Source organism: Protomyctophum parallelum, assembly GCF_964188405.1.
Source record: "Protomyctophum parallelum genome assembly, chromosome: 10".
Lineage (NCBI taxonomy): Eukaryota > Metazoa > Chordata > Actinopteri > Myctophiformes > Myctophidae > Protomyctophum > Protomyctophum parallelum.
In genome coordinates, this window is record NC_139704.1 from 11,250,493 (window position 1) to 11,264,696 (window position 14,204).

Below are 14,204 nucleotides of genomic sequence, written 5' to 3' on the forward strand. Positions count from 1 at the left end.
TGTTAGTGTTCAAGCCTCTGTGTACCATGCATCTAGGCTACTTCTCAGGGCTGTTAGTGTTTCAAGCCTCTGTGTACCATGCATCTAGGCTACTTCTCAGGGCTGTTAGTGTTTCAAGCCTCTGTGTACCATGCATCTAGGCTACTTCTCAGGGCTGTTAGTGTTCAAGCCTCTGTGTACCATGCATCTAGGCTACTTCTCAGGGCTGTTAGTGTTCAAGCCTCTGTGTAACCATGCATCTAGGCTACTTCTCAGGGCTGTTGGTGTTCAAGCCTCTGTGTAACCATGCATCTAGGCTACTTCTCAGGGCTGTTAGTGTTCAAGCCTAACCGTACCTACTTGACCCCTGAACCAAGGTTAATATTCAACTGAGGTATAAGCCCATTCCTCTCTAGCTGTTGTGGCCAGGTCTTGTCTGTGGAATCTACATCTAGAAAGAGAATAAAATCTGCACTCTCAGTTGTAGTAAGAGTCTTATTTAATAATGTAGAGAATCCGCAGCAGCAGTCAGACCAGACAAACGCGTTTTGGCGCGCAGGCCTTCACCAGTATCCGAAAAACTACATCTACCCCCTCAGTTTTTGAGCACGACAAAATGTATAGTCTGCAACGGCATTGTGTAAAAATCAACATCCTCACAACGCTAAGCTTGTAGGCTAGATATTCTAGTTTTGCTGTTTGTTAATCGATTTAATCAATTAGTTTAACTTTTGCACTGTATATTTCATTTGTTCTGATTTGTATGTACTGTATACAGTATATACTTTGGTATTAATTTTGTATGCATTGCCTGACAGAGAACAACTTTTACAGTGGGGTATTATTGACTGACCACTCAGTAACCCTCAGCAACGTTGTTGTGTGAGGCACAACTCAGATGAACTTCTGCTCTCATTTGTACCATAAAGTTTATCATTATACACATGTGATGACACGTGCTGCCAGGCCGAAACTGTTTCCATGTTTTGGTTTCGGGGCAACTCCAAGGTTTCTGTGATTGCGGCAGAAAGAACAGCTGTGACAGTAAGGCCACTTCTGCTTTCCTGATATAGTGACGAGAAAGAGGAAGTTCAGTAGAGAACTCTGTGTCCAGTTCCATCCTGACCAGAAAAACCTGCTGCAAGGAGGCAGAGAGAAAGGTAGACGGGAAGCGAGAATGTACTTTCCCCGGGGGCCTAGACTCTAGGCCCCCGGGGAATGTACATTCTCGGGATTAAATATTAAATATTTTGAACTCTAGGCCCTAGAGTTCAAAATATTTAATCCCTATCTGATTAATCAAACTTCTATTTATTTTTGACATGTTTGCTGCGAATCTATGAGCACAGCTAGGATATCAAAGTGATTCCAATGATTCAAAGTTTTGAGCTCTTGAGCCCAGGATATTCACACAAGCACACAGGCACAGCCTAACTATACACACATGTAGCAGCCTAGCGGGCACAAATCAGAGCTGTAAAAAGAGTTATGACAATAAAGGGCTTCAATGATCAGTTAATTGAAGTCATTGAACGTCTGAATAATCTATATATTACACATGGTCTACTGTAAGAACGGTTATATATGGAAGATATTGTGATGCTATGCCGTCATCTAGTGGCCATTACATAATTTGCACACTGTTTCCGGTGTGTTCATGATTGATGAGGCAGGGCCTTGTCTTTATTTTAGTCACTGAACATATTGCATACCAATGCATTGAATGTACTTATGCTTATTGCATTCTTTACCCCATTCCTTAGAGGAATTTCTTGGAAATATAATTTTGTCCACAATATCCATTGTCATTTAACAAGGTTTCCAGGAACTGTTTTATTACAGTAATTGAGGGAACACGCCCTCTAGTGTTTGAAAGATGGACATTTAGTTCAACATTTCAAACCATAGCAGTCATAATACTCATTTCTACCTTTTTCGGTGGTTCATAATCATAATAATACTTTTTTCCAAACTTTAAAGAAAGCAAATGTATGTATGAATGAATTCCATAAAGATTCTCATTCTCTTTCTTAACTTTATGTTAACCTCTTAATTGTCTTGCGGAAGTGGAACAGATGAGAAACTTAAGTCTTTATTTATAACCGAAAAGGCTTTATTTATAACTGAAAATCATTAATTTAACACACTATTCACCTTCAGACTATGTATAAAAGTAAAAAAAAGTTAAAAGTTGTACTTGAGAGAACAAGTTCTCTGAAATTATGTCCATGCTACATTACTAGGTTAACAGAAAAACAACAAAGACTTATTATTTCATATAGCATTTCAGATGGAAGTACTGTGGGAACTGAGAAGAACATCCAGCGAGGCCTATAACGGATAGGATATTCTGGCCAATCATGTTGTTATAGAACCATATCGACTCCCAGGGGAAGCCACCACAATAAGACATCACACAGAGACTGCTCTGTAAATGCCTGCCCTCTCTGAGAGCCTAAATAAACAGCAAAGAGTTGAAGGATCACTTCGCCCATTTTCATCTTCCTATAATGGGAAGAATAACTTGCCTTCCTCTGAGAGACAGAGCAATTAGACAGAAATGGCACGGTCTTACAATTAGAACTTGAACCCATTACATGGGTTGAAAATTTGTAAAGTGGTCCTGTACACCATTTTGTCAAACAACAGGCAGAGACAAAACACATGAATAGTGGTTTTAATCCCTTTCAGACAAGGCAGGTACGGCAACAGTGAGGCCTTGAAGCTTGTGAGGCGCTCCAGAGCCGAGAGCGAGCTGCCAATGGTGGATGGAATGGTTTACACATGGAATTTCTTCCACATACGCAGGACGTCGAGAGAACCAAAACCAGTGCTCCCTCTGCATGCCTCAGCCAATCACTGCAATGGGTGTTTTGAGCTCAACAGGCATCTGTAATTGGACATGGGTAATGTCCACCACTTCATGGTGGCACACAGAAACATCTATGCATGCATTCATCTGTCCAAGGCATGCATTTGAGCCCACTTTAAGATACGGTAGGGCTGGTCCTGAAGCCATTTATCAGGGTTTTAACCTTTTGGTGGAACTTTTGAACAAACATTCAAACCATGGTTTAAATGTATTTGGGGGTGGGTGACGTCATGGCATGCTATTATATGATGGATGCAGTCACAGCAGCCGCTCCGTGAACAGTGCGTATCTGTTACATTTCCAGAGAAGTGCATGCATGCACATGCAGGCACATACATACACATACTGTAAACCCTTAGAAAATGCAGAATGAGAGCTATGTGAGAAATAAAATAACTGCACATGAACGTCCAAACTTTTTAATTGATATCCAAACAATGTAACACGTACATGGCTTTAATGGAATACACTTTGTTTTAAATTCCACTTCCCAGCAGTAGATCTGTATGTACATGTCACGTGTACTGTACACAGCACGCACACACACACACACGCATTCTCAAACACATAGTATACAGTATGTACATATATTGCCTTAATTGTATAAACACATATTTATAGTTCACAAAGCACTCACACAATGCCCTCAGATTGTGCTGCTTCCTCTGTGCGTCTTTCCTCCTGCTGCCACTTAACATGCCAAAACTATATGCACACACACCACAGACTGAGGAGGTTGAAGCATTAGGTCAGTCAGCTTGTTTAGAACATTCTTACATAACAACTGTTCTGGCGCTGACAGCTGACAAATAAATGGAATTCCCTCTCCTGTTGCTTGTGGGAATTCAGTCATGTAAGCATGCAGGGCATACCACAAACTCTTCCAATTGACTAAGCAGCCATTTTGCTCTCACGTCATATTTGCAGGTGGTGAAGAAATTCCATTATTTCATTAACTTAATAGCAAAATGGCCGCCGTGTGAATATGGTGAATACCATCCATATCAATGCTTTCACAATGAGCACAGTCTATTGTTAGTTTTTCAATATACCGTGAGGGATGTTCTCAACGCAATCTAGCGGAAGTGCTTCAAACCCGAGGGGCGTTTGATTCGCAAAACCATGCCACATTGCCACGGCCACAATATATTTTCAACTGACAAAAGTTTTCAAGACTCATTTTTATGTGATTCATATCACTGTCCTGTGCTTGGTTACCCTTGGTATCCTTATTCTAGGCCAGGGCATCCTTGAACAGCACACACACACACCCCACACACTTCCGTTACTAAGTTGGTTCAGAGCAAAGCCTTCCAAGATGAGTTAATGTTATCATTTTTATCCTCACTTCCTGTTTGTCCATTCCATGAACTGATTCCTGTGCGTGTGTGTGCGCGTGCGTGCGTGTGTGTATGTGTGTGCGTGTTCACTTGCAATGTGCATATTTAAGGTGTGTGGTTGTGTGTGTATTATCAGACGGGTGGTCCTTCCCTCTTGGCCCAGTGGGAAAGCCATGACCGAGGTTGTTGGGTTAGACAAACTGGCCAATGGGAACAAGCCGCTCCCTATATCCTGTTACAGGCCAGGAGCATTCTCCTCCGCCTGTGTCCCGCAGCATTCTGGGGCCATTTCCACTCCCAGTGACGTCGGGATAAATACACAAACCCTTCACTAAATCAGAACTAATGACAGATTATAAACTCAAACTCTTAGTTAAAAGCAGAAGTAGTGGTACTATATACAGTAAATCAGACTTAATTTAACCATTTGTAACTGCGTGTACAAAGGTGAGGATTTTACTGTGTAGCAGTGGTTATATGGTTTGTTTTACTTTGTTAGACCACTTGTTTTTGCATCTCTTATCTTGGAACCACCAACACATTTAACTATAACCCAACAAACTGGTAAATGGTGCATTTATACAGCTCTTTACAATGTACATTACATGACGGTGGAGTCAATCAGCTCCGCATGGGAGCAATCAGGGGTCATTGTTTTGCATTTTGACATGAACCCAAAGGTGGGTCAAACCAGGAACCTTCCAATTCACCAACCTCCCCCAACCTCTGTACATATTTTTTATAGTGATTCAACCACAAAGTACAGTAATGTGAGTTCTCTGAAATACAAATTCGATTTTCAGATGAGTTTTCCAAGCCAGGCAGCGCAAACAGTCCCACTCCCAGCCACCAGGGGGCGGACGCCGAGAGTGTAGGATGTTTACACTTCCTGGGACTCAGAGGTCAGGCTTAGTGTGCTCAGACATTTAGGTTATTTTAGGTTGCGTTTATGTGAACCAAATATGTACGGTATGTATATGACTTTATGATGAAAGATGAAAATGAACATGGACAGAGTCCCTGGTTTTAGGATGCATACTTTGAGTGTATAAACACTGTCTACCTGGTGTTGGAATTTTCATGGATTTAATGTGTCATAAGTCTTAATGTTCAGTGCATTTATTATTATTACTAACATTGACAGCCTCAATGAATCCTGTTCTAGAGTCCCTAGAGTGTTTGAGAGAGATGGAAAGAGAGTGAGGGTGCGTGCATTTTAATGTGTGTACTGTACTGTTTGTTGTGTAGGCTGTGTGTTTAGTGGGTGTGTGTAATATTAGTTCCTTCCTTACCTCTACATTTGGTTCCGCCCACATCCTCAGATCTGAACAGAACCAACACTGAGCGGACTCTCCTTCTATCCTGTCCTGTCCTCAGTCGCTCTCCTTCACTTCCCATCTTTTCTTCTGTTCTCCCTTCTCTTCATTACTATTTCTCTCTGTCTCACAGGGGGATGAAGTCCTCTTTCATTTAACTAGAAACCGGATGACCTGTATCATGGATACGTTACTGCTGCTATTCTTTCATTATTCCATTAATGGCTGTTGTCGTTTGTTAGCACAGCTGCTACAATAATTGTAGTCTTTTGTACCATTTCATAAGATGTAACAATGAAGAAACCTTGAACCTGATCACGATCTCCATCCTTCTTTCTTTCCTCTCATCCGCTGTACTGCTCCTCTTCCTCCCCTCTCCTTTATGCCTCTTCCCCTCTAGCCAATTCAATTCTGGACTCCACATTATGAAACAATGATCTCACTTTTGCTTGAACTATGGATGCAGTTACTTTGGACTGGAGGAGGAGTTGAGCGGAATAGTTTTGAACCTTGAAAAAAAAGATTCCTAGAAAGGGTTTTCTCTTTGTTTGGTCAGCAGTCTGTTTCAGATTCCAGGTCAGTCCGTATGGTAAGGCGTTGTGGGTTAGGAGGAAGCAGCGTGGCGTGGCGATGGTACCAGCAGTCGGCTGCTGCAAACATCCGACTGAAAGCCTTAGGAACTGGCATCAGCTTCCAGTCAAGGATGTTTACAGTAGCCCTGACTGCCAACTGACCTGGGGGGGGGGGGGGGGGGGGAGAGAGAAGATGTGTATTACACACACACACACACACACACACACACAGGCTTATAAGTCTATTTTCGAATAGCTAAAGTATGAATGGGGTTAAAGTGGGTAAACTGATTTTGATTATATGTTTACTACATACTGTAGCAGATTTTGCATTCACTCTCCCACTCCCAGGATTGGCTCACTGGGCCGGTAGTGACGAACATGGTTAATGGTTCCCACTGTGTTTTTCTTTGACTTGCTTTGTTGTCCAGTAAGCATTCTGTCAGCATGTGACATTCCACAACCACAGCCCCCACTACACACACACACACACACACACACACACACACACACACGTATTTACCATGTAAACACAACTCTCTTTTTCTGTTTAGCCATCACACACACTCCCACAACCAAATACCTTTGTGCACATGAACAGAAACATGACACACACACACGCACGCACACTAATTACTTCTTCACACACAAATGTGTGTAGAGGACTCCCACTGTGGCCTTTTTGACCCCTGCCTCCCCAACCCAAACTATCACTTCCTGTCTCTCTTTCTCGTGCACATACACATACACACGCGTGCCCACACACACAGTAATCACAAAATGCCCATCTCTGTTTATGGCATATACCTAGCCTGATAACTCTTGTGTGTGGCTGTACAAACGTTTGTTTGTGTGTCTCTCATATCAAACTGTCTCAATCTCCATTAAGTACTGTGTGTGTGTGTGTGTGTGTGTGTGTGAGAGAGAGAAAAATAGAGTCTGAGAGACAGTCTACATGAGAGAAAGCAAGAGCATGCATTCATGAATACATACATTACATACACTGATAAGGACAGGAATGTCACTCCCCATCATACATGCACACTCTCTAAGACACTGGTTCTCAAACAGTGGCTCGGGACCCATTTGTGGGTTGCAGACCCATTTTTATATACGTAGGTCCCTTTTTGTTTCCTACATTTAGTTTTCAATTATTTCAAAACATTTTCATGAATTGAAAACAAAATCCAGAATTTCCAGTAATTTCATGAAGACATAAAAGAAAAATCTAAGAAATTCCATATAATAGTAAACAAATGTTTAAGAAGTAGTGAAAATAGGCGATCTACAAGCTCACAACGCATCGCAAAGCGCTTGTAGATCTGCTATTTTCACTAGTTTGGGTCCCGGGCAAATCTATCTGATGACCTGAACAGTTTGGAAACCACTGCTCAGACCATTCAGCTCTGCTTCAGCCTACAAAACAACCTCAATGTCCTCAAAATATGTATTATCTAATGTAAACAGATTATCACAATGAATCGACACAGACACATATGTAACAAACTTTATATAACTTTGCAAAATGATTAACTGTATATACAGTACCAGTGTCCAGTGATGCCAATATGGTGGACTCACGCCCAACTCTCAGCTTTCCTACTGTATGTCTCTCCTACTCTGTCTCCTGACTGACTGAATCATCACCTTAGATCTCCATATATGGAGCTGACCTGTTCTGACATTCCATATGGTGATCCGCCCCCACCCGACCTTCCTGTTCTGACATTCCATATGTTGATCTGACCTCATCAAACCCTGTACACTCAAGACACGCTCCATATATCGCCAGTACAGAATTCATTCCATATGTTGATCTGACCCTCCCATGCCAAAGCGCCACAACACAACACTCCATATTTGGCCAATCCATATATAGGAATATAGGGACACAGAGAGACACATAAAGAAATCTGACATTCTGATGTCGGGCATAAAAGGGACACAGACATAAACATATCTGGGTGGGGCATGCATTTTCAACTTGCATCATTCCAAGTAGGCCACTGCCTAACGGGCACCGCCGTAGAGGCCCCACGGGCACCTCTCCAGTATGTATAAATGCACCATGTCTCAGTCTGACACACGCATCCCACACCCCCACAGGGAGTCTCCACATATGGGCATAAGGGACACAGACAGATGGGTGGAACGGGTACTCTGACACGGGTACAGCAGGTATTGCATAGCCAGGTGGGGCATGGATCTCCAACTTCCATTGTTACCGACTCTGTGCTCTACAGCCGGGCACCTGGTCTACTATATATAAAAGGGACATGGTATGTAATTATAGACATAGACATAATCCTTGAGGACCTTGGGACCCCTTGATGTTTGGCCCCGCATTGTCTGCCTATTCTTCAGTGTTGACAGGCTATTATCCGTTCAGCTAATGGATTGTGGGACAATGCAGAACTAGGCTAATGCTACTGGAATGCCAGTTGTCTGCCTTCCTGTGTGTTCCTTAACTCGGATTGCATGCCTTTGTGTGTTAGCTGATTGAGTTGTGCACGTTTTTGTGTTTACTTTTTTTTCTACTAGTGAGGTCCAAATTTCAAGTAGCCTAGTACAGTGTGCAAAGTAGAAATGGCGAGGGCAGTTTTCCTATAGGTTACTGTACATTAAGTATCTGTGTGAGACAGAGAGGGGTGTGTGGGGGGGGGGGGGACTGACTTGTTCCAAATGCATACTGCACAATGCACATTACCTGCATTTGTGTACACATATACACTATCTGTGGATCTGTACACCAATGTGTGTGTGTGTGCGTACGTGAGCACGGGTGTGTGTGTGTGGTCAACTACACGGCGCATGCAGTCTTGTGGGTCCTGCTCTTGTGTTCTCTCTCTCCCAGGTCACTGGGGGAACAAGGCAAACTTTATCAGAACTCTGCAATCCTGCATTCCCCACATTCTTAGCACTTGGCAACCAGCTCACACAGCGAGGAAAGAGAGAGAGAGAGAGAGAGAGGCAAGGAGGAAATGGGGCAGGAAAAGGGGAGGAGGAAGGAGAAAAGTGGCGAGATGTGGAAGCTCTGACTTTTAGCCCTTGAGCTCACAGCAGGGTGTACCAGTTCATATACAGTCCCTCGGGTCCATTTGGTTCTATTTGTACACGCTCTGGGTTAAATTAACACTTAGTAGAAATTTGTAGTTAATCTTAATAATGTATGCAATTGTTTGCTTCGCTTGCATGTTTGGAATTTCGTTGCTGTCCAGAGGAAACCTCATAACTCCATTTTTGAGGTTTTTGATTTCCATAAATCAGTGCTATTGAAAGCCCTTTACTTCTGTGTGTTGTTTTGAAAATATTGAACCAATGGAAAGTAGTAAAAAATGTATTGGACTTAACTCCATTGGACCCTCAAACTGTCTGCTAAAACAGCTACCTCCACCACCTCTCTCCTTATCATGCAAGTAATTGACAATATCTAAAGTCACAACACCAACTTTGAGGCAGTATTGCATCGTTTAAAAAGAATATAAGGTTTTATTCATTTCCTTAAAAATGAACATTTTGGAGTTATGAGGTTTCCTCCGGACAGCAGAGATGTGTGCATTATCTACCCAAGACACACTTGTCCAATACCATACATTCACACACGCACGCACCAGTTTACCAATACCACGCCCGCCTGCACACCGCAGTTTACCAGTTTACAGAGCAAGGTTGAATGAAGGAGTTTGGGCAAAGGCCAGTGATATGTACCTCTATGCTCTAATGCCAAAGTCAACACTCAAAGTACAAAAAAACCTAAGTGGCGAATGGTGATCTACAGAACGGAGTCATTCATTCACCTGAAGCTTCACAGTGGGGGCCCAGCTGATGCAGTCATGCATGTTAACCCATTGGTTTTAAAATTCTCAAAATGAAATGGAAGGAAACTGGAGAAAATGGCAATAATTACTTGTGAACCTTAAAAATAGGACCACGATCCAAAAATGGGTTCCGACCAACTGTTTGTGAAACACTGGGCAGGTTAACACACTTGTCGCCCTAGACGGAGGGAGGTCTCCGCCCTATTAAATATTTACGCTCATTGATGAACGAGATCTGATATCTCTCTCTCTCTCTTTCTCTCACCATCATTATTACTTATTTTATTTTTAGTTTATTATTTATTGATTTTTTCTTATTTTTGGCTAGGGAAACGTGGTTAACTGTGGGCTACTCATCCAAATCCTTGGGCCTATGGGTTTAAGGGTGGCCTGGGGTTATTTTTGTTTTATTCGTTACTTTTTCATTTTGTCTATATGTTTGTTTATGCTTGTTGTCTAATTGTCTTATCTATACATGTATGTACACATATATGTATCTCGCATCAACACACTGTACTCTGTTGTGATCTATGCTAATGGTTCTGTGGCAGCACTCTTAAACATCAAGTATCATGATGGATAGTGTGAAAGGACTTAAAATAATACATATAAATATCAGGAGCCTTAAACATAAAATTGATCTACTTAGGCCATGGGTTGAACAACATAAACCTAATATAATCACATTATCAGAAACCTGGCTTAATATCAAGATATCTAACAATGAAATCAAATTAACAAATTATGTTTTATATAGAAAAGATAGAGGTACAAGGGCCGGTGGTGTAGTCACATATGTCTCATCTAATCTAGCTTCTGAGCTAGTTGTACCCACAGTTGAGCCTGTACACTTTGAATGTATTTTCGTGAAAGTCATCTTACATGAGAGCAAATATATCACAATTGGAAACATTTATAGACCCCCTTCAGCCCCTGCTGAATCCTTTAATTGCATTGTATCTACTATTAACTCTCAAGGATAAAAACGAGGTGGCACTTCTGGGAGATTTTAAGAAGGTGAAGAAGCCCGCCGCCGCCAAGAAAGCCCCAGCAAAGAAGGTAGCAAAGCCCAAGGCGGCGAAACCCAAGAAGTCAGCCGCCAAGAAGAAGTAAACATATACACAACAGCCTGTTTTACCCCACAAAGGCTCTTTTAAGAGCCACCCACAACTTCATTTAAAGAAATTTCCTTTATTTAATATAGTTGCCATGTAAATATGTTCAGAGAAACAGAACCTTCGACAAAATAATGTGATTACTTATGCCCCATGTTTATTTATTTATATTAGACATGCTTCAACAACATCCAGCCGAAATAAATAATTCAGCAGTTCTATTCTATTTGGTATCATGTACCGAATTAAGTGAAGAATAATCTTATAAATAAAAGCTTACACAGAGCCAGGGCAGCATCAGTGCTCTGTTGCTGGTTCGTTACTGGGCGTGTTTATTAAATATTTTTATACAGAAATCAGCTGTTGCTTAACAAGTATTTCCGGTTAGTCTATTTCATAAGGGACTCATATTATATAGGGATTTCATAAGAGTATCTCACACAATATGAATTAATTGTAACCTACAATTGAGCGCATCAATCCCAACACCCATAATCAAGCCAGTAACCATGATAAGGGGGGACAGTGCAGCATAAAACAACATGAGCAATTTGTGGCCTAGTCCAAATTGAACGAGAGAATGCATGTTTTAAACACAATTTGTGTATGTATACAAATCCGGGAAAAACGTTAAAAATACTGTTAAAATATTAAACTTATTTCAATATGTTAATATGTTCAACTTTGTAAAAGTCTATGTGCGGCTGTGCGCACCACCAATCATAGAAACGGACGAGAGCGCGGGCTCAGTGTGTATGAAAGGATTGGGCAGATAGATCTTCCAATACTGCTAAAAATACTATTAGGAATCTGAATTTAACACAGCTAATTAGTGAGCCCACTCGGGTCACGCCCACAAGTCAATCCTTGCTTGACTGGATTCTGGTCTCACATCCGAACAGATACATTAAATCTGGGATCATGTCTGATTGCTTCAGTGACCATTGCACCATATTTTGCATTTTGAAAATTAAGCTACCCAAACTCCCCCCTAAATTAATTCAAATTAGACAAGATAAGAAAATCAATGTTGACGCCTTCATTAATGATCTAATTTCAATTAACTGGGACCGGTACCAAATCATTTCAAATGTTCATGATGCATGGACATTCGTACACTCAGAACTCACAAAAACTATTGATAAACATGCCCCTTTCAAAACTATTAAAGTCAAGGGTAGCCATCTTCCATGGATAACATCTGATCTTATAAGCACCTTCAGGCAAAGAGATAAAGCATGGGCTGTGTATCGTAGGACAAGAGATCCCTCTGACTGGGAGAAATACAGACTTCTGAGAAATAAAAGTAAAATCATGACTAGAAACTCAAAATCTAATTATTACAATTACAAAAAAAATAAAACACTAACCTGATAAAACCATGATTCAGCATAATCAATTAAAAGTCAACAATACCATACTACATAATCCCCTTTTAGTAGCTCAAGCTTTCAACCAACATTTCTCCTCAGTCTGTACTCCTTCATCTGATCCCTATGTGCTTAACAATACACCACCTTGCCACACCACATTCTCTTTCAGGAGAATTACACCTGTTGAAGTCTTAAATGCAATGAATGACCTCAAAGTCTGCAGTAGTCCTGGCTTAGATGGCGTCGAAGCCAAATTTCTTAAACTTGCACAACACATTCTCATGTACCCTCTCTGTGACCTTTTTAATTTATCTCTTTCAACCCATGACATACCCTCCATCTGGAAATGGTCACGTATCACCCCACTCCACAAAGCAGGTAATCAACTCAATCCCAACAATTACAGACCAATTTCAATTATCTGCTCAATAGCAAAAAAAATCGAAAAATTAATATACAATCAACTGTCCAATTATCTCTCCAAATACAACATTCTCTCACCTGTTCAATCTGGTTTTCGCCCAAATCATTCTACAACTACTGCTCTATTGAAACTCTGCCTCTGCTAATCGCAAACTTACCGGTGCAATCTTCATTGATTTAACCAAGGCATTCGATCTAGTCGACCATTACATCCTATTAGACAAACTTCACTCTATTGGTATGTCAAGAAATGCCTTACTTTGGTTCAACTCCTATTTGCATAATAGAAAACACTGTGTTGTCATTCAGGGCAGTAAATCCGACCTAGCAGTACAGGAACGTGGTGTGCCACAAGGCTCAACCTTAGGCCCACTTCTATTCTCCATCTTTATTAATGATCTTCCCTCAATTTTCTCTGGTTGCAACTAGGGATGCACCGATCCGGCTTTTTGGCATTCGATACCGATTTCGATACATGGGGGTCCAGTATCTGCCGATACAGAGTACCGATCCGATACCCCCCACAAAGAAACGTAATAACCTATTAAGCTGTATGCCTCACTGTGTGGAGTCTGGAATCATTATTTTGTGTAAGGCAACATCAAGGCTTGACTTAAACATTACTTTCCCAACTTTGTAAAACAAAATGTAACAAACACAGATATAAATGCACTGAATTATTTATTAAATAACTGTGCAAAAATTAGACCAGGTTAATGTGTGCGCAGGCTAGCCTGGCTGCATTCCACATGTTATACTGTCAATACTACACTGCTGTGTCACAGAGGAGGTAGAGTTGTTTTCATACTGTAATTACACATAATTATCGGATCGGATCGGATAATGGATCGGCCACCGATCCGATACCCGATCTAGAATTTTAGCCTGGATCGGCGCCGATCTCCGATACGAGTATCGGATCGGTGCATCCCTAGTTGCAACGTTCAACTCTATGCTGACGACACTGTCATATACACTGCACAAGCTAACCTTTCACAAACACAGTCGACATTGCAACTACATTTTAGTCATCTAGAATCATGGCTTATATCTAATAAATTACTAATCAACAAAACCAAAACAAACACTATGCTCTTTGGGACTAATCCAAATATTAAAGCACAAACTAACAATCAATCATTCAATATCTCCTGTCTCGATGGTACACAACTGCATAGAGTTGAACAATTCAAATATCTTGGTCTCTGGCTCGACTCAAATCTTTCATTTAAATGTCATATAGATAACATAGTCCGGAAAATCAACTTCAGTACTGGTGTTCTATACCGCAACAGAAACTGTTTTACTTTTACAGTAAGAAAGAAACTAGTTCAACAACTCATACTACCAATTCTTGATTATGCAGATGTAATTTATCAGACTGCCCCTAAAACAA

The 14,204-nt window shown here is 41.1% G+C and overlaps 1 protein-coding gene across 1 annotated transcript in view; it reads left to right on the forward strand.

Moving 5' to 3' along the window:
• ogfrl1 (opioid growth factor receptor-like 1) overlaps window positions 1–14,204 on the forward strand; it is a gene marked incomplete at its 3' end in the record, with an annotated part of 37,744 nt that overhangs the window by 16,663 nt on the left and 6,877 nt on the right. The window contains exon 8 of the mRNA XM_083774881.1: window positions 10,876–11,006. Coding sequence (XP_083631007.1) covers window positions 10,876–11,006 — 131 coding nt within the window. The remainder of the gene's footprint in view (window positions 1–10,875; window positions 11,007–14,204) is intronic.